At 39.6% G+C, this 27,013-nt stretch overlaps 1 protein-coding gene across 1 annotated transcript in view; it reads right to left on the bottom strand.

Moving 5' to 3' along the window:
* PRCC (proline rich mitotic checkpoint control factor) overlaps positions 1-24,579 on the bottom strand; it is a 36,999-nt gene extending 12,420 nt beyond the window's left edge. Inside the window, exons 1-2 of the mRNA XM_072647280.1 lie at positions 23,850-24,579; positions 7,838-7,885 (exon numbers count right to left, since the gene is read on the bottom strand). Of these exons, the coding sequence (XP_072503381.1) occupies positions 7,838-7,885; positions 23,850-24,320 (519 nt within the window). The 5' untranslated portion in view covers positions 24,321-24,579. The remainder of the gene's footprint in view (positions 1-7,837; positions 7,886-23,849) is intronic.
* Between the last annotated feature and the right edge of the window lie 2,434 nt (positions 24,580-27,013).

The raw sequence follows: 27,013 nt of genomic DNA, 5'->3' as shown, positions 1-27,013 counted from the left end.
AGAAACAGGACAAGTGAGACTTTGTATTTTCAGTTCATAATTACTATTACCAACAATAAGAAGTTCAACATTACAAAATCAAAGAACCCTCATTTTTTGTTGCCCCAACAATATTATGTCCCAGTCCTAGCTTTTTCTTCCAACTGTCAAGTTTTTCTGCAAGATTTTGGTATATTCTATAAACAGGACTGATTTTCCCTCTCTGCTCCCCTCAACCATATATATCCCTGCTCCCTTTTTTTCTGATCCAGATCCATACTCCCCTCCCACCAGAAGACATTATAGACTAATATTCCTCTGCCTGAATTATATGCTCCTTAATCCCTCACCCAGCCAAGACTGAATGATATGACTAAAGGGAATCAACTGTCTTGTCTGTATATTAGAGCACATTTCTTTTCTTCCCTTCCCATTAACTTGGGAACACCATTTTTCCCTAAATAAGTTTTCTTAGGCAAGGGGCTAAATATAAAAGAAATGTTCAGTATGTATGTTGATAGCAAAAATAAAATTTTTTCCAACTCAGTTGTGTGCTCAGAAGCTTACAAACATCTTGGTTATATTAAGTAAGTAAGTAATTAACTTGTCAGTTTATAACTACCCTATTCCAACCAGTCTTCCATCTCCCATGGAAATCTCTAGAAATCGACTTCATGAGCGTTCTGCCTGGCCCATGGACCTAAAGGGTCTGATGTCAGAAAGGGAATTAGAATAAGTTCACTGCCTTCTTCCCTCTCTTCCACCTCCTCACAGATAAAAGAAATGCTGAACCAAGTGGTGACTGACTCTTTTAGGTCAAGATTAACAGAAGGAAGAAGCAAAAGTAGTTTTCATTGCTTACTATGTATGCTCACGGTGGTAAAAGCTGGTCATTTCCCACGAGGGCAGATGGTATTGTCAACACCAGCCCCAATCCTCATTATCACAATTCATTTCTCTAAGGTTTTACAGCACTTTTGTCACAACATTCCGAAGGAGACACTGCATAGCCTATTATTCCTATTTTATAGATGAAGAACTTGTCCAAGATCCCAAGACTAATCAAGGTAGGACTGGACCCCAAATCCCCTGACTCCTAGTTCAGGACTCTTTAACGGTACAGAACAATGAAAAGAGGTGGTACCAGTCATTCCCACATCATCCATGAGTTCATTCTAGGACCACTCACAGAAATTTCTCCTCAAATGATGTTCAGATTAATTTCTAACTCATGTTACCAAGAGTGATCTCTCCAGAACCTCCAACCATTAGTATTCAACATAATCTGCCAAGCCATTTAGTAAGCACTGATTATTTTAAGGTACTACGTTAAATGCCGGAAATAAGATAAAATGAAAAATAGTCCCTGACCCAACATAAAATTATACTCTACTAGTAGAGAGATTTTACAATATTTATACAGCTAAATAAACATAAGATAACTAAAAGAGGGAAAGAGTACTTCCCTAAGGAGTTACCAACCCAAGTCAAACCTTAAAGGAGGGTAAGGATTCTAAAAGGTGGCGACGAGGAGGGAGTATATTCCAGAAAGGTGAGACAGCCCATGCAAAGGCACACAGGTGAGAATTGGAATGCAAATTTCAGGAAACAGCAAGCTGTCTGGCTGAAATATAGAGTATAGGAAGGAGAAATATAAAGTAAGTCTGGAAAGATAGACTGGAATTCTTTGCTGTAGCGCCCATGTTTTGGGAAATGCTGAAAAAATTGTAGTACATAATATTATGGTTGGAATATGAATAGTATATGAATGTGGCATCTGAATAATATTGCACCATAAATGATGAGGAATTCAGAAATATGGGAAGCTGTTTAGGAACTGATAGAAAGCAAAGTGAACCAGAAGAAAATTATGAATAGTGACCACAACAAATGAAAGAGAAGACTAAAAGACAACAGAGTTTGGATTAAATGCAACTAAGTTAAGAGGTTACTGCTGACTTTCTCACCCTGGACTGATGCCTGCTGAGACTTTGGCAGCTATGGCTGCGCAGTTTTCCTCAACAATTTGGAACAGAGGACTGAAGATGGAAAGTGAGCCTAACGGTTCTCTAGACTTTAAGGATTTGTTACTGAAGTCCATACTCATGATAATTCTTTGGTTATTTTTATCAACAGTAGTTGTTCTCATTAAAGGTCACTCCATACTATACTAGGCAGCAGCCAGTGGCCCTTACCAGGTCCTTCTATAAAATCTACCAGCAACTCAAAGAAATAACTCCTGCAGGGAATTCTACTTCCTTATTTCTGAAGTTAATATGTTGCAACATGCCAAACTAAACTTGGGGTTTGGGGATTCTTGCAATCAGACGTCACTACAGGCTGCAGTTCACATTTTCCTTGTCATTATCATTTGCCAATAACATCTTAAATCACCCAATAAAAATGAAAATAAAAAAAGGCAGCTGATGATGTGGGACTGGAGCCCAGGAGAGATTTTGGAACTGGATATATAAAATGGGGAGAAGTCTACACAGAAATGATCATTTAACCCATGGGAGTTGATGAGGTCAACAAGTGAGAGTTAAAAGGAGAAAATAAGTTTGAGGACAGAGCCCCTGGATATACACAAAACAATTAGGGTCCAATATTACAAGTAGTGCTCTACACCGATTTCCCCCACCTTTGCAAAGAAGAAAAGAGACATTCTCATCTCTTCTTTGGGGCTCATCAGCATTCAGTTCTGATTTTTGTGGTGGTGGTTCTTTCCATCCTCCACTGTTGTAGTCTCTGTATGTTATTTACTTGATTCTGCTTATCTCACTTTGCGTTAATTCATGTTTTCCCACACTTCTCTATTTTCTTCATATTCACTGTTTCTTACAATGCAGCATCTGTAATTGGATTAATCTAAGCCTGATTTTATCACATTCACGTATCAAAATTTGTTTAGTCATTTCCCTGATGAATGGGCATCTATTTTGTTTTTAGTTCTTTGCTATTACAAAAAGTGCTATTATGAATATATTAGTTTGGGATCTTTCTATCTTGGACCTTGATATATATATACCTACCAGTGTTGGCTCAAAGGATATAGCCACTTGAGTCACTTTCCTAGAATAATTACAAGGTGCTTTACAGAAAGGATAGACCGATTCAGAGCTCTATCAACAGTATATTTGTGTCCCTGTCCTTCCATGGTCCTTCCACCCTATTCCCATCTTTTTTCATCTTTGCAAATTTATTGGATAAGAGATGCTTTGATTTATATTTCTCTGATTTTTACTGATCTGAAACAATCTTTCGTATGGGTAATAGTTTGAAATTATTGTTGTTTATATTCTTTGACCACCCATACACTGGGGAAACAGATATGTGTGCACACATGCATACATGCATACATGCACACATACATGTTAGATCCCTATACATTACTTGAATGTCAGACTTTTATCAGAGATAGTTGAGAGTAAAGGGCTTTAAATGCCAAACTGAGGAGTCTATATTTTATCTTAAAGGCAATAAATAAGAAAAATGATGATTCTTGAGAAAGGGGTACAACTTTTACCAGAATTTTTTTTTTTTAGCAATTATTTATGGAGAGTGAGTTTTCTTCTAAAGAAGAAAAAGACTCAGGTGTACAAAAATATAGCAGTTATTTTTTGTAGTGAGAAGGAACTGGAAACTAAGGGGATGCCCATCAACTTGGAAACAGCCAAATAAATTTGTGGTATATGAATGTAATGGAATACTGTTGTGCCTTAAGAAATGACAAAAGATGTGGCTTCAGGCAACACAGAGATCTATAAGCACAATGAGCAAAATCTGGACATGTTTATACAATAACAACATTGTAAAAAAACAAAACAAAACAAAACCCCAACACTACCTATGGAAGACTTATTTAAGAATTCTGATTCATGCAATAATCAACCACAATTACAGTGGAATAGTGATTAAAATATACTACCCACCTCCTAAAAGTGAAATTCAAGGTGCAGAATGAGACATATATTTTTGGACATTATCAGTATGGCGATACGTTTCACTTGACTATGAATATATGCATATTTAATACAAAACCTTTGTCTTTTTTTTGTAAGGGGAAGGGAAGCATCACTAGAGACTGTGTTACCAAAGTAAATTTAAAAAATGAAAAGAGTCATTAAAACATTTTTAAAATGCAAAGGAGAGAACAGAAAGAAGGTCAGTAAGAAATATGAGTAAGTGAAACAGCTCTGGATATAATATGTTGCATTTGTTGTATATTTGGAGGAAGAAGCAAGATGTAAGTAATACACATTCACAGCTGCTTCTGCAATCCTATTTTTCTTTTGTGTTTTGTACACAGAAATAATCATCTTATTTTACATTTTCTAAGTTCAGAATTTTAAAATTAAGTTTAATGAATGTTTTTTTTAAAAAAAAAACTAGAATGAGCTAGTGGGGAACTGCTCTTCCCCACCCTCAACTTTTCACCTTAAATCTAGGCTTCTTTTCCACAAAAATATAGCTATTTCACATGTTTTACATACTGTAAGCAAAAAACTCCTCCTGCTGAGTTGTCTAAAAATCCAACAGTTCATACATGAATACTTTTAAGGTTTACAAAACACTTTTCTCAAGACATCCCTCTAAAGCAGGCAGTGTTGAGGGATGACCCTGCTCTCCTTTTCACACAGGCATTAATAAGTAAGGCTCACTGAAATAAAATCATTTGCTCATGGTCACACAAGCAATACATTTAAGAGCTCTAATCTGAACTCTGCTGGCTCTGAATCCAGTCTTCTTTCCACTATGTCAAACTGCTTTTGAAAGGAGAATAGATTCAATCTGAAATTCCCAGACAGCATCATACACTGAAAAGCACTTTAAGAACCTAAGAAAGGTTTATATATCATGATGGTGAGAGTTTCAGAGGAAATGAGGTAGTTTCAATACTACCGATTAGTCTATGAGTCCCCACCTTTTTTTGGAGCATAGTGCCAGGCATGTAGTAAGTGTTTAATAAATGCTTACTAACGATAGAACTAATTATTCTTATTTCCTCAAAATGTTATAATCAATAAGGGAAGGGTTAAAAATGCTCACTGCTGACCATGGAGAAGGGAAAGAAAAATTCTCGGGTGTCAGGGGTGGGCTTTTCTACCTCATGGGTGAGAAACATGTCAGGAAGTAATCAGCTTAGAAATCAATCAGATGATGCTGAAAGAGATCAGTAGATTGTGACTGGTTTAGGCCCCTTGGCTTTGGCTCCTTATGAAGGCTTCTTTCCTTGTTTATATTCTTCTCATTGTTATTTTCACCCCCTTAACAATTCCATTTGCTCACACAGGTTGGGTGGGCAAAAATTACAATTTTGGATCCTACAAAAACCATTAATTAGTCTGGCAAAAGGATTCTTTTCATAGTAACCTGCCTCAGGGATCATAGCTTCAAAATATAAAGCTTGGCAGGTTAGAGTTACCAACCTGGCCTGCTCAGCTAAACATCAGAAGTCTGAAACAAATAGCAATCTTTTTTTCTCTTAATTTTATTTATTTTCAGTGTTCTACAATCACTACCACATAACTTAGATTTTTTTCCCCTTTCCTCCCTGCTACATTCCTGTTCCCTCTCTGAGATGGCATACAATTTTAGATAGGTTCTACACATACATTCCTATTAAATACATTTTCACTATAGTCATGCTGTATAGAAGAAACAAATAGCAATCTTTAAAAGGGCACCTGTGGATTCCGAGCCTCCAGCCCCCAGGTTCCCTACCAGGGCTACTAAAGGCTGCCTTCTCTGCAAGTTCATCTCCCTTCTTAGCTAATACTTGTGACCTTATTGGTATTCTCTCTTAAGACTTCCATGAAGTCATGTTGGTTTATAGAAGGCATTGGATACAGTAGAAAAAGCAATGGCCTTGGAATAAGGGCCTCCAGCTCTGACATTTAATAGATATATGACTCTGAGCAAACTATTTTACTTCTCTGGGCCTCAGCTTCCTCATCTGCAGAACCTGTAAAGCCTACCTCACCTAGTATACATGTAGTGCAGGGGTGGGGGTGGAATGGGGAGAGTGGAGGGGTAGAAGATATTGTAAACAAAGTGCAATAGAAATATGTTATGCTATGGATCCTATGAACTCTAAGAGCTATGCCAATATTGTCCATGACATCCTGAAACCACTTCTGATTCTGCTAAGGTCAGTCCAACAGCCCGGGCCTCCCTTTCTTCAGTCTGATATTCCTGATCTACAAGCAACAAACAGCACAAGCCCATTCCTACCTGCTTCCAAAAGCCCAATCCACCCTACATACAGAAAAATTCATTCTGCCAAAGGACGAAAACACTGAGGCAGGATGAAGATTTCCTCATCTTCCCTCAAGCCTTGAGATCAGGAATTCAATTAGCTGAGCAGAGCCCTTGCCATTTGGAAGTCTGTGGAACATCATCACAAAAAAAGGCATTATGAAAATGTCCAATGATGCTAAGCATCATATACAGAGAACTACAGTCAACTCTCTCACTGTCCGCACTCTGAAAGAAGCAGAATGGATAATTCAAAATTAGCTTCTATTTGGTATGTTCTTATATTTACATTTGAATAATATCAGCAACTGACTTTCGTGTAGTGTTTTACAGATAAAATGCTTTAAAGTTATTTTCACTTGATCTCTTTGGGGTAAATAGGAGAAATAGCATTACTTTCATTTCACACATGGAAACTGAGGCTGAGAAATTAAGTGACTTGCCTATAGTTACACAGATAGTGAGTCACAGAACTGGAATCTGAGCCCAGATCTTCCAACTCCAAGCCCACTGTTCTTTCCATAAAAACACAGGTATATACCTCACGAGACAATACTTCATACCAAATAATGAAGTCCCATAATAAAGCTCCAGAGGAGCTAAAAAGCTATTCAACTTTCCAGTCCCCACACACTCCTGGCTTAATTTCCTCCCCACTCAACCATTCCATTCTTGTTCTCTACAGCATCATCTCTTAGTACACCAAGCCTTCTGTAAACCAGCTGTCCGGCTCATACCTTCCTTTAATGGAGTGTACCACTGAGCACATTTTGACTTATGGGGTTTTTTTTACTAGGCAGAACGAAGCAGACTGCTAACATCAATAAATATTGAGCACAATAGATGATTTAGATTAACACTTGAAACTAAGGTTTGAAGGAGAGGAATCAAGAATCAATTGAAAGCAGCATTCCCTAGAAGGTGATACAGAGTTTACTGTTTCTTCCTCTTTTGTATCTCCCAGCCTTGGTTTTAGTCTAGGCTAAGTTACTGTTACCTCTCTCAATCCGAGCTACTTCACTTATAAAATAGAAAGGTTAGACTAAGTAAGTCCTTATAAAGTCCTTTTCAATTCTAAAATTCTTCTATGCCTCTAATTAGATCTTCTATTCTATAGCAACCTCATAGGGGAGAACAAATTCACTTTGTATCATCCCTCAATTTGCTAGTCTTCAAGAACACAAGCAAATAAGTTTATTCTGTACGTCAAAAGACAGAGAAAGACTAGATAATTCAAAACCACTCGATAATCACTTCTATCTCTTCTTTCCACAAACATCCTTGGACCAGAACTATAAAAGTATAAAAATAGATTTTTTTGAGTTTTCTCTCCTTTCTCTAACCCTATTCATCCTTTGGTAGAAGCAATAAGGAATTGAGAAAGTGCCAAACCCAATGAATGATATAGGAGGAAGGGCAGCAGCAAGGCACCTAAATAATCCACTAAAACAATCAATCTTGCCCCAAACTGAGAATTACCTGGAGCCTAATTTGGAAACTGCCCAACAGGGGAAATGTCATTAGATCTAGAATCTGGACTTCCAGTACAGACCATGAAAGTGAGAAAGAACACTAAAATCATTTCATATTGATCAATTACCTGAAGAACAGTTTTCTTCTTTGTAGGTTCATCTTCCTCTGAATCTGACTGAGAAAAAAAGAAATGGAATTAAGTTCCAGTTACTGGACCAACAGGGAAGGTGCTTGCAGAAGTAAAAAAAAAATCACAAATCATAGATGAAGAGAGTCCTCTTCCCCATGCACCACCCTCCCACACTATCAAATCCTCCACACTCCACCCTCCCACCCACCCCAGCCCACGCCTGTGAACAAGAGACAGAAGGGCCTTCTCCTGTGAAAGGGTTAAAAATCAATTCAGCAAACATGTTAGGTACCTATTTTATATGGAAACTCTATCAGGCAGTAGAAAAACAAAAATAATCAAATAATGAATAATGAATCTTTTTTACTCAATCAATTCAACAAATATTAATTAAGTACCTACATGAAAAGTGCTAGGCACTATAGAAACAATGAAAAAAGATCCTGACTGGAAGGAATTTACATTCTACTTGGGGAGAGGAGTAAAATATAATAAGTACACAAATAAGAAAAATATACAGTAAAGTGTGATAGAGAAAAAGGAGAGATCCAAAATTCTCTAGGAAAATCTGAAGCATAAGAATATTTTTGGGGAAGGGGGAGGGGGGAAAGGAGAAGAGAATCTGGAAAGAAATGGTATCCAACCTGAACCATGAAAGAGAAGATTTTAGCAGATAAATACAAAGAAAGAGTGTGTCCAGGGATTGGGGGAGGAGAGGGGAATGAAAGTAGAAAGGATTTTAAGACTGGGAAGAAGCTAATATCCCAGTTGGGATGGAATATAAAGAGTTCACATAGAGGAATAATATAAAATAAGTCTGGAAAAACAATCAGGAAAAAAATAATAGCAGGCCTTACATGCTAAACAGAGAATGTGTAATTTTATATTCTCAGTACTAGGTAGGCATTGAATTTTTTAGGAAGATTTAGCAGGCAGTAAAGTCAGTTGGTCAATAACCATTTAAGAGCAAGTCTACTATGTGCTAGGCATTATGCTATGCAATAAGAATGTAGGGAAAAGTAAAAGATAGTCTCTGCTCTCAAAGAGCTTATAGTCTAGGGGAAATTATATCCAAACATCAATGTATAAACAAGATATAAAAAAGATAAAAAGGGAGATAATCAACAGAGAGAAGATACTAAACTAAAAAGGACTGCTAAAGGCTTCTTGTAGAAGGTGGGAGGTTAGATTGGACTTGAAGGAGGCCAGAGAAATCAGTAGGCAGAGATGAGGAGGGAGAGAATTCCAGGCATAGGAGAAAACCAGGGAAAATACTTGGAGTTGAGTGATGGAGGGTCTTGTGCAGGGAACAGCAAAGAAGTTGTCATTGTATGGAAGAGTACTTGGGGATGAATAAGGTGGGCTGGAAGACTGAAGAGGGAGAAGGGGGACAGACTGTGAAGTGCTTTGAATGTGAGAGGGTTTTATATCTGATCCTAGAGTAAAACGCCACCCCTGGAGTTTACTGAATTGGAGGGGAAGAAGGGGTGTGGTATGGTAACATGGACAAGTCTATACTTTAGGAAGACAATGAGATAGCTATATTGAGAACAGCTGAGTAGGGAGGCAGGGAGACTAACCAGTAAGCTACTGAGATGGTCTAGGCAAGAGGTGATAAGGGCCTGTACCAAGGTGGTGGCTGCATCAGTGGATAAAAAAGGGTATATTAGAGGTGTTGCAAAGGTAAAATCAATAGGATTTGGCAAAAGATTGATATAAGGGATGAAAAAGAGTGAGGAGTCAAGGATGACATCTAGGTTGAGAGCCAAGTAACTGGGAGGATTACTTGACAGTAATAGGGAAGTTAGGAACAGGGAAACATTTGGGGGTGGGGTGGGGATATAAGTGCAGTTTTAGACACATTATGTTTAAGATGTCCATTAAGCAGCTGAAGCTGTAGTACTGAAAGATAGGAGAAGTTAGGGATGGATAAGTAGATAGGAGAATCATCAGTGGTGAGATAATTGAATCCATGGGAGCTAATGAGATGAAGTGGGAACTGACTATGATGAAGATCCAGCAAAGGAGACTAAAAAGTGGTCAGATAGATAGGAGAAGAACCAAGATAGAGTCATGTCACAGAAACCTAGAGATAACAGAGTACTAAGGACAAGAGGGTGGCTGACAGTGTCAAAGGATATAGAGAGGTACAAGAAGGAGAAATGAGAAAAGGTCATTAGGTTTAGTAATGAGAGATTACTGGCTACTTTGGAAAGAACGAAGTGAAAGATGGATTGGAAAGGGGAGACTAGAGCAGGAGTTCTTAAGAAACCTAGGGTTTGTGAACTCTTAAAATATTATAACTGTATTTCAATATGATTGATTTCTTTACAATTCTATGTATTTTATGCATTTAAAAGCACTCTGAGAAGGAGTCCATAGGCTTTACCAGACTGCTAAATGGGGCAAAATAACACAAAAGAGGTTATAAACCCCTAAACTTAGAAGCTAGAAGCAGGAAGATCTGTTATAAAGCTATTCAGTGAGAAATTATGAGGGTCTGAACTAGGGTAATGGCAACATGAGAGGAAATATGGTGGTAGAATCAAAAGGATTTTTATAACCAAATAGATACAAGGAGTACGAGAGAGAGGAGTCACAGATATCTCATAGGTTTCAAGTTTGAATGACATGGAAGATGATGACTGTCATCAACAAAAATAGGGACGTTGGAGAGAAAGTGATAGTAAGTTCAGTTCTGCCTAGCAGGAGAACATCCAGAAAGAGACAGTGAGCAGGTAGTTGGAGATAATGTATTGAAGCTCAATGAAGAGACTACGGATAGATATACCAACTTTGGAATAATTTGCACAGAAATAATGACTGAACTTATGGGAACAGATAAGCTCGCCAAAAGAAATATAGTCAAGTACAGAGAAAGAGAAAAGAGACAAGTAAATCTAGTTTACACCCACATTTAGGAAGTGAGTGACTGAGGAGTGGGCTAACAGGAAGGAAAATGAAAATGGAGAATAAAGTACCCAGGAAGCAACAGACAATGGTGCCAAATGCCTCAACCTTTGTTGGAAACTTATTCCAGTAATCTTTGTTGCTGTTCATCCTTCATTCTCGAAGAGGACCTATGACATCAGGAGGATGATGTCTTGACTTGTAAGTGAAATGGATTTAAGTGAGCCAGGGCTGTGAAAAGTCATCAACCTCACTCTCTCCTCCAGCATCATCAGAGTCCAGTGCCAAGATACAGGTTAAGTCAACTGGCTATTCCCCACTCCTCCCACTAAACTTAAGACCTGCCAGAAGTTTTACTGTTTAACCACTACCCATTCTTCTACATCTTCTCATCTTGTCCTTGATAGAGATGAACAACTAATCTCCACCCTACCTCCAATAAATCTACCCCCAGAAAGATCAATAGGGACTGGCCCACAACCTCACCCAAGCAACTGAAACCACTTGAAAGAATATATACAACCACAGAGCTGGAGGAATCCACAGGGATAAGTGGTATGTTAACTATCTTCCTATAGGGTATTAAAGGTCAAAGCCATTGGAGAAATCTATTTCCTCTCCAGATTTGATCTATACCCTCAGTAACAAAAAGATGTTAAAGACTCCCAGAGGACCTGGAGAAAAGTAAGTTTGAAGGTTTGGAATAATTCACAAAGTCATCCCTACAATCCTTCTGCCTAAAAAGATGTGGCTCTACCATAGGCCTCTCCAATAGGGAAACTTCCTATTTATTATTTATGCACATAGACATGCTTGGTCCCCACCCCTTTAAACAGCAGGGATTATGTCTCAGTTTAATATTTCCTCACAACAGTAATCAGTATACAGTGGGTACTCAACAAATGCCAGTAACTGACTGTAAAAGTAACCAACAACTGAGATCTGCTTTGCTGAGCTAACTGTGTTCTCAATCGGTCCCAGCCCTTTAGTTAACAAATACATTTTCATATTCTCAAGTTTTCCTTTTACCAGACTGAGAGAAGCTATTTTCTTCTGGAATGCTTCATAGACAAGAAATCAAACAGATCCTCAATTTTTTGTACAGTTTTTCTCTCTGCCCCATTCTAACTGGTTTCTGGCTATCCTCATTGCTCTCTCCTTCTGATGAGAAGAGAGTGATGTTACCCCCTCCCCTCAAGGGATTAATAGTTTTCATTCACTGTTAATAGCTTAGGCTGAACATAGGCTATCCAAACAAGCTTTAAGTGATATTCAAAGGCAAATTTATTAAAGTTCAGAACAACATTATACAACTACAGATTATATATTCTTTTTCCCAATTCTTATGACAAACAAAAATGGTTATCACAAACTGTCCTTCATAGCTAAAAGAAGCAAAATACATGTCAACTATTGGAAGAATATTCCACGTCTTTAAATACTATTATAATACCTATTACATAATTTATAAAAGTTTAAAAGTCACAAACTCTCACAGCTGCAAAGTACATCAAAGGCCATGTAGTCTGAGCAAAATTAACATACCTGATCTCATCATCTAACAACTGATCTGGAGAACAGATCAAGGAGAAATAATGTAAGAATACTCGGACTACCTGACTATTCTTTAAAAAAAAAAGAATCTTGATACAAATTACAAGAAATTATCAAGGAAATTCCCTGAAGTTCTAGAACAAGAAAGCAAAATAGAAATAGAAAAAAATCTACCTATCACCACCTGAAAAAGATCCCAGGAGGAAAACTTACAAGAATATCATAGCCAAATTTCAAAGCTCCTAGGTTAAAGAGAAAATATTGGAAGTAACAAGAAAAAATATCAACTTAAATATCATGGCACTATAATAAGCATTACACAAGACCTAGCAGTTGCTATGTGGAAGGACCATAGGTTCTGGAACATTATATTTCGTAGAGCAAAAGACTTGGGGTAACACCCCACAAAGTTAAGTATAATCCTGAATGGGAAAAAAATGGACATTTAATGAACTGAAAAGACTTTCAGGTATTTGTAACAAAAACAGCAGAACTTAAGGGAAAATTCAACATATAACATTCAGGAGAAATATAAGGTAACAAGATCAATTATAGGGAACTCAAAAAGGTAAAACTGTTTACTTCTTATATGTGAAAATATTATCAGTATTCTCATGACTTGTCATCATTATTTGGGTAGTTCAAATGAAAGGCTTGGGCTGAGCTATATATATGATGTGGCAGTTCTGAAAAATAAAAATGTATGGGAAGAGATAAAAAGGAGTAATTATTTCATACAAATGAGGCATAAAAGAAAAAAACTGATACAAAAAAAGTTAATAGGGGAGAGGATGGGTAGTGCTGCGACCTTACTCTCACTGAGAATGGATTAAATAAGGAAAATCATATGTCTAGAAGGGTACATATAAAAGTCTTTTAAATTCAGAAAGAAGAGGGCAAGGGGATAGGGTGGAGGGAGAGGATAAAGAAGGGACTCTTGGAAGGATGGGCAGGTTAAGCACAAGATAGTAGGCAGAAATAAAGCAGAGGAATGAGAAGGGATAGGAATAGGGTGAGAAAGAAAATGAAGAAAAATGAGGAAAAATAACAAGTAACTATAGCTTAGAATGTGAATGGGATGAATTTACCTATAAAATGGAAACTGATAGCAGATTAAAAATTTGAATTCAACAATATTTTGCTTTCAGGAAATGGTATAAAAATGAGAGAAACAAAGATAAAATAGAGAGCTGGAACAGAATTATGTAAAATAAGCAGAGGTAAGTCAAGATCTCAGACAAAGTTAAAGCTAAAATAAATTAAATGAAGAGATTAAAATAGGAAAACTACACCATTTGTTAGCAATAATATTCAATATTATTTTAGACTATTAAAAATAAGTAGACAGTATAAAATACCTGAGAGCATACTTGCCAAAACAGACACAGGAGCTATGGTAGGTAAAGTCAATATAATTAAAAAAAGACAATTTTAACTAACTAATCTAATTTATTCAATGTCATCCCTTACTGAAAAATTATCTTGCTGAGTTAGAAAAAATAAGCAAAAGGTTCACTTGGAACAAAAGGTCAGGAACTTCAAAGAAACCAGGGGAAAAAAATATAAAAAGGAAGCAGATTCAGCAGTATCAGACCCTAAACTATATTATAAAGTGAGAGTACTGTTAAAGTATAAAATGGATAATTTCAATTATTTTAAATTAAAATCTTCTTGTATAAATAAAACCTATGCAGCCAAGAATGGAAGGAATGCAGAAAATTGGTGGAAAATTCTCATAGACAATCTCTCAGGCAGGATGTGATTAGGTTGGAATACTGCTGTGGTATAGGAAATGATCAGCTGCTTGATTTAGAAAAACATGGAAAAAATTGGACTTTATGAAGGAAGATGCTATCCACCTTCAGAGAAAGAGATGACAAGTGGAAATGAGCAGAATATGGTCTTACATATATGTGTGTGTGTGTTTACAGATATTTATGTGTATACATGTATATGTGTGTGTACACATACACACACCTATATATCCATGTTAAACTATAGCTTCCTCTAGGGTTGGGCAGGGGGAAGGGAGGGAAGGGAAAAAAATAAAGTAGGAAATGCACAGCAGAGAACAAAAGAAAACCAACAAGGATGCAAAGAAAAGCTGGGCAGACTTGAAAACAATGTGTAGTATTTATTATGTAGGTTTTCCTGAAATAGAAATTTATTGTTTTATATTGACTCCTCTCTCATGTTTCGCTGTGTCCATGGCAATGTTTGTTTCTTCTTTTCTAGTTTTGTATCAAATTTTACAATTTCAAAAAAAAAGCCCCCCAAAACCCATATTTGGTAAGTGGTCCTCCAGCCTCTGTTTTAAGACTTCTAGCAATGAATGCCCTCCCAGATTGCCCATTTTTGAATAGCTCTTAATTGTTAGGAAGTTTTTCATTAGATGAAGTTAAAATTTCTCTTCAACTTTTATCCTTTGTTTCTAGTACTGCCCCCGCCCACCCCTCCCACCCCTGGGCCCAGGTAGAATACATCTAATCTCATCCTTCTTCTATTAACAACCCTTCAAAGAACCTGAAGACTGCTATCCTATACCTTTAAGTCTTTTCCCCAAGCTAAACAACCTCAGTACCTTCAAAGATCTTCATATGGGATAAGCTAGGGGATATTCTGGTGGTTCTACTCGGGAAATTCTGCAGCTTATGGACTAACCAATTGCTGGAAACTAAATCTCCCTTAATGCAGCTTAAGATGGCATTGGTCTTCCTGGCTTATATATCATAATGGTTGAGAGGATTCTTGCTGCCCACTAAAATTCCTATATTGTAAGATTATAGACTGAAAATTGGAAGAGACCTTAGGCATCATCTAGAACAATTCTATCATTTTAAAGATGAGGAATGCAAGGCTCAGAAAGACTAATTTGTCCAAGGGCACATAAGTAGTTAAGTGCAAAATGCAGGAAGATTCTAAAGTCACATATACAAATTCCAAAACTATGGAGTGCTCCATAATGAACCACTATCTAACCATGCCTGCCCCATCTTGGACTTATGATGTTGATTTTTTTGAACCCAAATGACTTTATCCTTATTAATTTCCATCTTACTAGATTCAGCTGGCAGTTCTAACCTATCAAGATCTTTGAATGCTATCATCTAACCCGTGAGTTCTCTCTCCTGGCTTTATACCATTTTCAAATTTGACAGGCATGCCAATAATTCTTTTATAAAAAGGACTTTATAAAGATCTACTGTATTTTGTATTTGGGGGAAGACTCCTAGAGTTTTTCGTAATCTACTAAATCCCATTATTAGAAATACAGTAGAAGTCAACTGTTTCCTAAAACATAATGCCACATAATAAAATCATAGCTCCTAAAGTATATGTTTGCCTTCACCTCAACACCACAGTGATAAATATTTTACTATGGTAAACTACCTTGTACTTTCATGGATATTCCTCCCTCTTTTAACAAAAGGGTAAGGAAGGTCAATTTTAAAGCTGAAATGCACAGAGTACAAGAGTAAATCTGAGAAAAATCTGAGGGTCCATATAGCTCATGTTTACATAGTGCTTTAAGGCTGACAACGTACCTACCTCACAACCATTCCAAGAGGTAGGCCCCGTAAGAATTATTTTTCTCATTTACAAATGAGGAGACCAAGGATCAGAAAGGTTAAACCCAGGGTCACAAAGCTTAAGTCAAGGTTAGATTTCTGAACCCATCTTCTTGGCTTGAAGTCTTTATTTCTTACAGAAAACAAAGCACTGACTGACAATGAAAAGGGACCTGCATGGCTAGGTGGAACAGTGGATATGGTACAGGCCTGGAGTCAGGAAGAACTGAGTTCAAATTTGGCTTCAAGACACTTCTCAGCTGGGCAAGCCACTTAATCCTATTTGCCTCAGTTTCCTCATCTGTAAAATGAACTGGAGAAAGAAATGGCAAACCACTCCAGGATCTTTGCAAAGAAAACCCTAAATGGGCTTATGAAGAGTCAGACATGACCGAAATGACTGAACAATGGGATACCTCAGAGGTTAAGAAAAAGCTAGTCACTGTTATTGGCAACAGCTGCTGCATTCCTGTCCCTCAACCTTCCTCCCAAATCAATACTTCAAAAAAGAAAGAAAAGAAATGCTCTCTGAGTATTTCTGGTTATGTGGAGGCATGACTTAAAACTAATAGGAAGCAGAAGTAAGGCTTAGCAACAAGTTATTCAGTTATTTCAATAAAATACTGAAGACTAAATGATGAGGCTTGGGATACAAGGGAAAAGGCAGAGGTATGACAGTATATAAGTGTTCATTCTGTATCCACTAAGGGCTAAAAGGAATGTCCTGAAGCAGATTAGAATGTAATATAAAAGCCAATGACCTCACAGGAGTTATAAGGGGCTGAAACCTATTTAATGGGAAGTTGTGGAAGAGAGATTTTTTTTAAACTGCTGCCAGTAATGTGTATGACAGCAATCCATGTCAGTCAGAACCATAGAGGGGGAGATACTGGCAACTAACAAAGACCACAGGGCCAGGAGAAAGTATCAGGTCCTCATGGACAGCCTTCCTAGTCAACCTGACTTTAGATCCAGCTGCCAAGAGTGACAAGAGACATACAGCCCAGATTGCAGAGCAGGAGCGGAAACAGACATTTTCCATTAAGCTGGGTCCACTGGGATAAATAGATCTATCAGAGCCTCATTCCCCATGCCCAGCCTCTCTTATCTTTCCAAGTCTGGTTCTTTAAGCCATCCTCTCCAAAAAGCAATCACCATCACCATAGACAAGGCCAAGAGGCAAAGTGGAAATAAGGGCCCAAGAACAGACCCTCAGGGTTCCCAACTGTACTCCTCTGAGCTGTCATCTCAATTAACGGATTCACCATATATTTTATTTTATTTTATTGCCATTTGGTTTCAGGCATCTCCTGAATCTGTACCCTAGTCTTCTTACCTCTATCTCTCTGGAACTCATCTTTTATTCTTTTCCATGTCTGATCTTGCCCTTTCCCTTTCTAATCTTCCCACCTACCTGTCATTCCACTTTCTGGTACACAGGAACCTTACAAACTACAGATAACTTTTAATTTTATCAGTTCATTAAAGGCTTGACCTAGATAACTGAAATGTTACAAATAAACCCAAACCCTCATTCAAATCATTACAGTTTGGTTATTTGCACTAATGAAGAAGCAGAGGACCTAAATCCAGATAATCCCAAAACTCTTAATTTGCTTTTAGAATCAGTATGTATGACAAATATAAAGAAATGGACATAAATATCTATGCATACACACACAGAGCACTAGACAGATATAATGCATGCAGGAACACACATAAGAAATTTTTTATATATAGATTATATATAAAATAAATACATAAAATATTTCACTGCTCATATCAAAATAAATTTGCATTCTCTAAGCACCCCATAAACCAGAGTCGAAGGGAATTAGGTCAAAGGCAGCACTATGAAGTAGAGAAAATGAAGCCATGGCAAATCCACACATGGATAATAAGATATTGTTGCAGGAACTGAACATGTTTAACCTGGAGAAGACTAGAAGATGGCATGATACCTAAGTATTTGAAGGGCTGGCATATGGAGGAGTGATTAAATTTGTCCTGTTTGATTTTAGAGTGCAGAACCAAGAATAAGGGATAAAAGTTACAAAGAGGAAAATTTAGGTTGAATGTCTCAAAAAACTTACTAACAATTTGGTTGTTCAGTCATTTCAGTAACAGCCAACTCTTTGTGACCCCATTTGGGGCTTTTCTTGGCAAAGATACTGGTGTGGTTTGCCATTTCTTTCTCCAGTTCATTTTGCAGATGAGGAACTAAAGCAAACAGGATGAAGTGACTTGCCTAGGGTCACATAGCCCAGGAAGTGTCAGAGGCTGGATGTGAACTCGGAAAAATGAGTCTTCCTGATTTCAAGCACAGTGTTTTATCCACTAGCTGCTTTTCCTAACAATTAGAGCTATCCAAAAGTGGAAAGGGATGCCAAGAGAGAAGGTGGGTTCCCCTCACCTTTGCACAGCCCTCTCTCACTTAAATCCAATTCACTTGCATATCATGGCATCATCTCCTTGAAGTCATGGTCTTCTTTGAGAATGAAAGACAAACTCTATGAGTAGTAGGAGTAGCCCCACTGGGACCCAACTACAACTGGCCAGTTGGGCAACAGTCCTGCCTCTTCCTTCCTTTTCTGGGGATGCTCTGTCCAAGGAAATGTAAATTCTGAAACCTGGTACCTCACAAGATACCTTGGGGTTTACCAGTTAGATTTCTTTCTTAAGGACCATGCCTTAAGCCCAAATCATTCTGGCTCTCCTTGACTGGCCAACAATGGGTCTCAGGTCAGTCCCCACTTAGTCATTATTTGGGCCCAGATAGGCTCAGAGTAAAAGTAAATAGCAATTATTTCTGTTTTGGCCAGAAACCCTGAGGGTCTTCCCCTCCCAGATTGATTTTTTTTTGACTAAGTAAAAGAGGTCATTCTCTGCCTCATTTCTTCCCCAGTCTTAATCACTGAATGTGTGTTGCCTCAATCAAACTGAGATCTGTTAAAGACTTTAGCTTTTAAGGTCAAGGTCTCCCATTGCATCCAGTATCATCTCCAGTCGTCCTGAGCTATATCTTGCCACTGGACCCAGATGACTCAGTAGGAGAAAGTGAGGCTAGTGATTTTGCACAGCCCTCCCTCACTTAAATCCAATTCACTTGAATGTCATAGTATCATCTCCCTGATATGGTCTTCTAAGGACAACAATTTGAAAGTGGAAAGGGCTGCCTTGAGAGAAGGTGGGTTCCCCCATCTGGGAGATCTTCAAATAAAGACTGGACAACTGCTTATCAGGTACATTATAGTAAAAATTCCTTTGTTTAGGCGAAGTATTTGAATGACCATTGAGGTCCCTGTTACTGGAAGTATTTGGCTTTACAATGCAGTTGGAGACAAACTCACAACACCCTCTATCTGGATCTTGCTTCCTCCCACCCGCAACCTGTAAGCAAAGGTCCTGGTTACCTGGCTATGGAGTGGGGACAAAGGATTTGAAAAGTAAACAGCTGAGATTTTACTATACTAATAACAACTCACCTTCACGTAGCTTAAAACACTTTCCTCACCATATCTCTAGGAAGGTAGTACTATAATTATTGCCCCTATGACTGACTAGCTTGACAGGAGGGGCTATTTCATGTCTGTCCTAGTATCCTCTTTGCCTAACACACTGTAGGTCCTTCATAAATACTTGCTAATTGACTGGAAGGAGACTTGAGCCACAGTCTCCCTACTCTGGGCCCACTGCTATCCACTACATATTCCACTAACTCTTTAAGTCCCCCTAAAGAACTTGGGTGAGAGGTGTGAGTTTTTCTTCCTATTTCCTGCCCCCTGGTGGAGCTTCAAACAGGCAGGTGCATGTTACTGGAAAGAAATGAAACTACAGGTAGAGCAAGGAACGGGCTCATCATCCTGAATAGAAGAAACTTCTATGCCTAACTCGGAAAAGCCTCAAAAGGGGAAATGGCTAAGGAGATAAATATTCCAATGTCAGATCTCTTACCTTTAAAATGAAGGTGAAAGATGACTCATCTGGTATGAGTTACTATCGATGTGCATTCAGGGAGCAATTATCATTTGGAAACTGAACAAATGAAAAATAGGAAGCTGACCTCCTATTCAGAGGGCAAATAATGATCCCAAGCAACAGAGATACTCTTTGGATTATTTCTGGGTGATTTTTGTTACTGTTACCATTTACTACACATACTGCTATCCAGCTCAAAAGTTGACAACCACACTGGACTCTGTTTTCTAGATTCTAGGGACCTCACTGGCTACGTAGTAACTAAAATGTAACCAAAAAGGGGCCATCCAGCTTCTACTTAAAGAGTTCCAAATGGGGAAATTCCCTTCTCCGAGAAGAAAAAATGATTTCTCAAGGCCAATCATCCCACTTTTGGACAATCCTATTGTCAAGCCTAAAATTGGTCTCTTTGTACCTTTTATCCATTCACTGCTCCTGCTTCTGAAGCCCTCTGGAGCCAAAGAGAACAAGTCTAATGCCTCTTCACACACCATCCTTTCAAATGTTTTAAAAGCTTTCACAGCTTCTCCCAGAGAGAATGGTCTCTTTTCTAAGCTAAATATTCCCAAGTTCCTTCATTCAATTTTCATATGACATGGATTTAAAAGTCCCTTGCCACCCTGAAGCCCCTCCTCTGGATGCTCTCCAACTTATCAATGTCTTTACTATGTGATCACCAGAACTAAACAAAATCATACAGAAGTGATTTGACTATAGCACAGTACAGCAGGGCTAGCAGCTCAACCAAATTATAATTTTTGGCTGCCAAATAACTGACTCATAGGCTTAACTCATAAAGACAACAGTCCACTAAAACCCTCTGATCTTTTTCAGACAAACTGCTGACTTCCCTTAAGTTGTACTTGTGAAGTTTTTTTTAAGGCAGATGTGAGATTTTACACTTATCTGTATTTAATTTCATTTGATTAAATTCAATCAAATGTTCTAGCCAATCAAGTTAATGGTGAATCCTGATTTATAATGCAGCATGTTAGTTTTGTATCATTTGCAAATATGGATAAGCAGGCTATCTATGCCTTTCTCTAATAAAAATGTTAAACAGGACAAAGCACAGATCCCTGGGGTACTCCTTTGGAGAGCTCCTGCAAAGTTGAGAAGGAACCATTACTGACAGAGTCCAGTCATTCAAAGAGTTCCAAATCTATCTAATTATACTATCATCTAAGTCCACATTTCTCCATCTTTTCCACAAGCATAGTATAACAGACTTTGCTAAAAATTGAAATACCACTGCCTTCCTGAAGCTTGCCCATGTTTCTTCCCATCAATAAGGACCTCCCTTCACACATGCCTTTGTTTTACACCTCTCTAAGGCATTTATTCCACAGTACAGTTATCTGTGTATCTTATGCCCTATAAGAATGTAAACTACACAAGAACAGAATCATATACTAACTAAATTTGTGTCTTTTCTAGCTCCTACAACAGTCCCTAACAGAGTAAATGCTTAGTAAATGTTTGTTAAATCGAATTAAAAATATGGTATATGAATGTAATGTATACTAGTGTACTATAAGAAATGACAAAACAGATAGGTTCTGAGAAACCTGGAAAGACTTACACAGACTAACGCAGAACAAAACAAGCAGAACTAGAACAATTTGTACTATAATACAGTGCAAAGACAAAGAACTTTGAAAGACTTAAGAATTATGATCAATGCAACCAACCATGATTCCAGAGAACTGATGATCTATCTTCCCCACCTTCTTACAGATAGATTCAAGATTCAGAATGAGACATACAATTTTGTACATGGATAAAGTAGGAATTGGTTTTCCTTGATAATGCAAATTTGTTATATATTTGTTATAAGGGTTTTTGTTTTCTTTTTTTCTTTTAAACGGGGGAGGTGAATGACAGAGAAAATAAATGCTTGTTATACAGAAAATAAAATGTAAAAAAAAGATTACTGAATTCAAAGTCCACAAAAAGAGGTTGTTCTATCTTATACCCATTAGCAATGGCAAAGAATTGGAGAGTGAAGGGGTGTCCATCATTTCTGGACAACGGGTGAACAAGTAATTCCCTTAAAGGAATTATTGTGCAGTAAGAAATGATGCAGCACATGGTTTCTGAGGAATCTGGAAAGACTTGTCTGAACTGAGACACAGCGAAGTGAACAGAACCAGGAGAACAATTTATACAAAAACAACAACATTATAAGCAGTTTGGAAAGTCTTAGAAATTCTGATCAACACAATTCCAGAGAACTCATGATGGAATATGCTACCAGCCTCCTGTCAGAGGGGCCACGCATTCAGAGTGCAGATTGAGAATTATGCTTTTGGAGAAGACCAACAGTGGAGTTTGTTTTGCTTGATGATGCACGTTTATAAGAGGGGTCTTGTTTTTCTTTCTTTCTCAACAGAGGAGAGACGAGGATAGGTGGGAGATAAAAAGATTTTTTACTCATTGAAAAATATAATTTAATTTTAAAAGTGTTTAAAAAGAGAAAAAAACTATTCAGTTTAACAACCCACCATGATTCCCCAGGTATTCCTCCTGATACAGAGTTGACGGACTTGAGTGCAGGTTAAGGCTTTTTTTTTTCATGGATATGGTCCATGTGAGAATCTGTTTTGCTTGGTTATACTTGCTTTGTACAAGACCTTCAGGGTTTTTTTTTTCCTTTCTTTTTCAATGGGGGAAGAGTGCGGGAAGGAGAAGACTTTGCTTAAACAAACAAACAAATAAATAAATAAACGGATTTAAAAAAAAAAAAGAATCCACAGAGGCTCTACCTCTTCATCTGGCTCATGAACTTTATACTTCCTAGCAGAATTACAAATGCTTTTTCTAGTTATCACTTAACAAATCTAACTGCTTCACCCATTCATCACCCACAAGTCTCTTAATTTAGTCTGAGAACGAAGACCATGACAACAGTAGACAATGAGCAAAAAAATGGAAACCCTATTTTTCTCTGCCTCATACATGTCCTTCCTCTTTATAAAATGGGGCAAGCTCCCTAAGAGGTATCCTAGGAAAAGTAAATCAATCAGTTCTGCCAGCTTTCAACTCAAAACACCACACCTAACCAAGAACTTATCAGTTAGGGTCTATAATACTGTGCTGTGAAGAACACTTCCTGAAGAGCACTCAGGGACAGGAAAGGACACCTGGATTGTGTAAGTGATCTGTAGTAAGAAGGGGGAAATGATGAAAATCTTTGGGAAAAACAATTAGCAACCCTGAGAATCCTTATAACATGTCAGCCAGGGGACCAGCCAACAGCTCAGAACAGGCAGGGCTCAGTACTGACTATTTAGGGAGAGGTGCGATCTGATGGGAAAGTTAGAGAAAGAGTTTCTGGGGCATCCCTGAACTCCCTTTTAAAGAGCAGGTAACCCCACTTCTGTTATGTTGTTCCAATAGAAAAGAAACCACGAAGACCAAGAGATATAGAACCCAAGTACTTCCAATGACAGGCAGCCTCAATGTCCCTGTCTCCCCTAGGTATAAACAGAAAGAGAGTGAGGGGGAAGGTAGTCCAGATTCACAAGTGTTTCTGACGTACACCTTTGCCAGAGACACTGATGGTTTTTAGTTGACACATCTTTCTGGACGGAAAACGGACAGAAGAGCTCATAACTGAAGCTCAGAGTCTAGGAAAGAAAGGATAAATTTATGATGCCGAGTCTGCTAATCTATCTCGGCCTCCAGTTCTGTCTTTGTTGTGAGGAGCACAGACCTGGGGTGAGTGGGGTGAGGAGAAGAGCCACAGACAGCAGCAGAGACGTGTCCTAGATGTGGGGTCCCGTCAAGAGACCGGGACCGGCCGCACTCTTAGAAGAGCGCCCCAATTTAAGAGAAAGTGCAACGTGCCAGTCGCCCTAACTTTCACAACCCTGGAGCACCGCCATGTGACCCCGGGCTTGGTGGACGGAGGGGGCTCCGGACGCGGAGCCCAGCGGGGGAGGACGGCGAAGTGGGCAGCTCTGGGGGCGGGGCGGGAGGGCCCTGCGGCTACTCACATCTCCCTGGTGCAGCTCGGGGGCGGCGATCCGCACCGGCTCCGTAGTCCTCTTCTTTGGCTTGGGGAGCCCCAGAGGGGGCCCGGCACCGCCGATCGGAGGGGGCAGGTTAAGGCCTGGAGCCCGCGGCAGGGGCAGCCCCAGCCCCATCCCCTCGCCGACCCCCGCGGCCTCGGTCAGACTGAGGCCCGGGGGCGGGGGGAAGCCACCCAGGCCGAAGGGCAGCGGAGGCGGGGGCTGCAGCCGGGGGTCTCCGGCCGGCGGCGGGGGCAGCAGCAACGGCGGGGGGAAGGCCGAGGGCAGCAGCTGGGGGGGTGGAGGCAGCAAGGTAGGACCCTTGGGAGGAGGGAGGGAGGCGAAGAGGCCCCCCAGGCTGGGTCCAGCGGTCGGAGCCGAGGCGGCCGCCTCCTCCTCTGGCTCCGCCTCGTCCGGCTCGCTCTCTTCGCTGCTGGCGTAGGCGACTAGAGACATGGCGCTGCCCGCCCGCTGCCGGGGCGCCCTTGCCGGAAGGAGCGGCCTAATCGAGGCCGGGGATGCACAGAGGCCTAGCGGGCCCCACCGCAAGGCGGGGCGGGACAGGAGGCGGGAGGACCCGCCTGCTCCTCTCTCCGAGGCCTAGCCTCGGCGGGAGCCCATGACCGCGGTTGCGTCCCCACCCAACCAAGGCCTCCCTCTTAGCTTGGGCTCCCGGTCCCAGGCAGCTCCACACAGGTAATGGCCGCCGAGTCACTCCGCCTCCCTCTCGCCTCACCGCTCTAATACTACAGCTCCCAGCGGCCACCTTGGCGGAAAGCCCCCTTCGTCCCCTCCTGTGATTCGGCGCGGGGCTCGGCGGGAGGTGGAGTCTGAAGGTGAGGGTCAGGCGGAAAGCAGACCCCGCCTCCGGCGCGGGGGAACCTGGGGTGAGTAGTTTCCTGTAATTTGGCGCCTCCGACACGACTACAATTCCCAAAGAACATCGCAGTAATCGCTTGTTGTGTACTGGAGCATCTCGGGACCTGTAGTACCCAGTTTGGGGAAATTGCGGATTCTGCAGCTTAGACTTGTGGGAAATTTGGTTAACTCTGGGTAATTGTGCAGTGGAGAAGAAGGAGAGGGGTGCATGGGAATTTGGAGGACTCCGGAAGGTTATTTAAAGGGAGAGTGCCCTGGTTTAACTCAATGTTAGAGCTTTCTTTCTGCACTTGACCAATACTCCCTAGGGCTGTTAGAGTCCCCCAAAAGTACCAGGATTGAGTGCTGGATTGAAGACTTGAATGAAATCCCACTGCTGACACGAAAGAAGTCAGACTGATCCAAAAGGGAGACAGCTACAAGCTATTCCTTTATAAATATGAAATAAGGTGGAAAACATGGCCAGTGTCTAGTCTTACCCTTCCTTGCTCATTCTTCCGCCCCATCCCCGAACCTGTTCTTAAGCCCCCCCCCCCCCCCCCCCCCCCGAACCCTCACTCAGACCTTAAACCGTGCGTGACTCAGGCTCCCCGTGCCAGGCCATGGGGAAGTTTCCAGGAGTTCTTTGGAAAGGGGCCAAAAATTCAAGTTTTCCTGCAAACACCTCTTCTCCCTCACCGTCTCTGCTACTGTGCCAGGGAATTTTCTTTTTTCTAGCTTGATCCCAATTCGATGGCTTCCCAGAGCAATGCTGTCTTCAAATAGAACATAGTTTGATGATGAAATGCCATACTTGGAAAAGATCGTTTAATTCAACTAATTCCTGAACAAGACTTTCCTGTATAATATCTCTGACAATACTTATTCAACTTCTGCTTGAAGTCGTCTAGTAAAACAGAACTTTGGAATAGGTCCGAATAGCTAAGAAGATTTTCCTCTGAAAATACTTGGTTACTTGGAAGTTACTTGGAAAGGAACTCCATGTATAATAAGAAATGCTGGGAAACTGAAAAGCAATATGACAGAAACTGAACTTGGACCAACATATTACACTTTATTCCAACGTAAATTGAAAATGGATGCGAGACCTGATCATAACATAAAAGAATTTGAAGAGAAATTGATCATATATTTTTTTACAACTAGTAGGAAATGAATCCTTGACATGGAGAGAGGCAATTGCAAAAGAACTGCAGAATTTAAAAAGAGATCATTTTGACTGTATAAAATTGAAAAGCCTTCGCGAAAACTAACATTTATTGTTGTTGTTCAGTCTTGTCTGACTCTTCTTGACCTTATTTGGGGTTTTCTTAGCAAACACACCAGAGTAGTGGCAAAGGTTAGGTGACTTGCCCAGGGTCACACACTGGTAAATGTCTGAGGTCAGATTTAAACTCAAGAAGGCGAATCTCCCTGACTCTAGGCTCAACTCTCTGTACACTGCACCACTTAGCTGCTATAACTAGCATTTATATAGTGCTTAAAATATATTATATCATATGATTCTCACATCTGTGAGTTAGGTACTATTATTATCCTCATTTTACAGATGAGGAACAAGGGACAGACAGAGGTTAAGTGATGGTCATATAGCTATAAGTAAGTGTCAGAGTTGTGATTCAGACTTATCCCTCCAACTTGAGCCATCTAGCTACCAGTGGAAAACAAAATTAATGTGTCTAGGATAGGGAAAACCGGTGATGAGGGTAAGAAATTTTTATCGAATTTCATAGACAATATTTTGGCATCAAGACATAAACAACTAACAAACGTAAGACCAAAAGCCATTTTCCAATAGGTAAGTGATCAAAAGATATGAACCGTTCTCAGAAGAGCTATAAACTAGTAACTATCATATAAAAGAATGATCCAAATGATTAATAAAAGAAATATAAAAACAATACTGATGTTTCACCTCACACCTAGCAAATTGGTTAAGCTAACAAAAAACTGGAATAGTCAGTCCCAGAGGGACTGTGGAAAGGCAGGCATACTAATGCATTGTTAGTGGAGCTACAAATTAGTACAACCATTCTGAAAAAGGCAATTTGGGATTAGATTGGCTAAAATGTCCATAACCTCTGATCCAGAGATTCTACCGCTAGGTATATACTTTGGGGAAGTCATTGCTGCAAAGAAAGGCCTCATTAACACCAAAATATTGTGGTAGTAAAGAACTGAAATCAAACTAGATCCCCATTGACTGAGGAATGACTAAACAAATTGTGGTACATAAATGTGATGAAATTATACTGTGATCAATGTGATAA

The sequence above is a fragment of the Notamacropus eugenii genome, chromosome 2 (assembly GCF_028372415.1).
Source record: "Notamacropus eugenii isolate mMacEug1 chromosome 2, mMacEug1.pri_v2, whole genome shotgun sequence".
NCBI classification, from domain to species: Eukaryota; Metazoa; Chordata; class Mammalia; order Diprotodontia; family Macropodidae; genus Notamacropus; species Notamacropus eugenii.
Note: the sequence above shows the minus strand (reverse complement) of the source record. Positions and strands in the feature narration are given on the sequence as shown.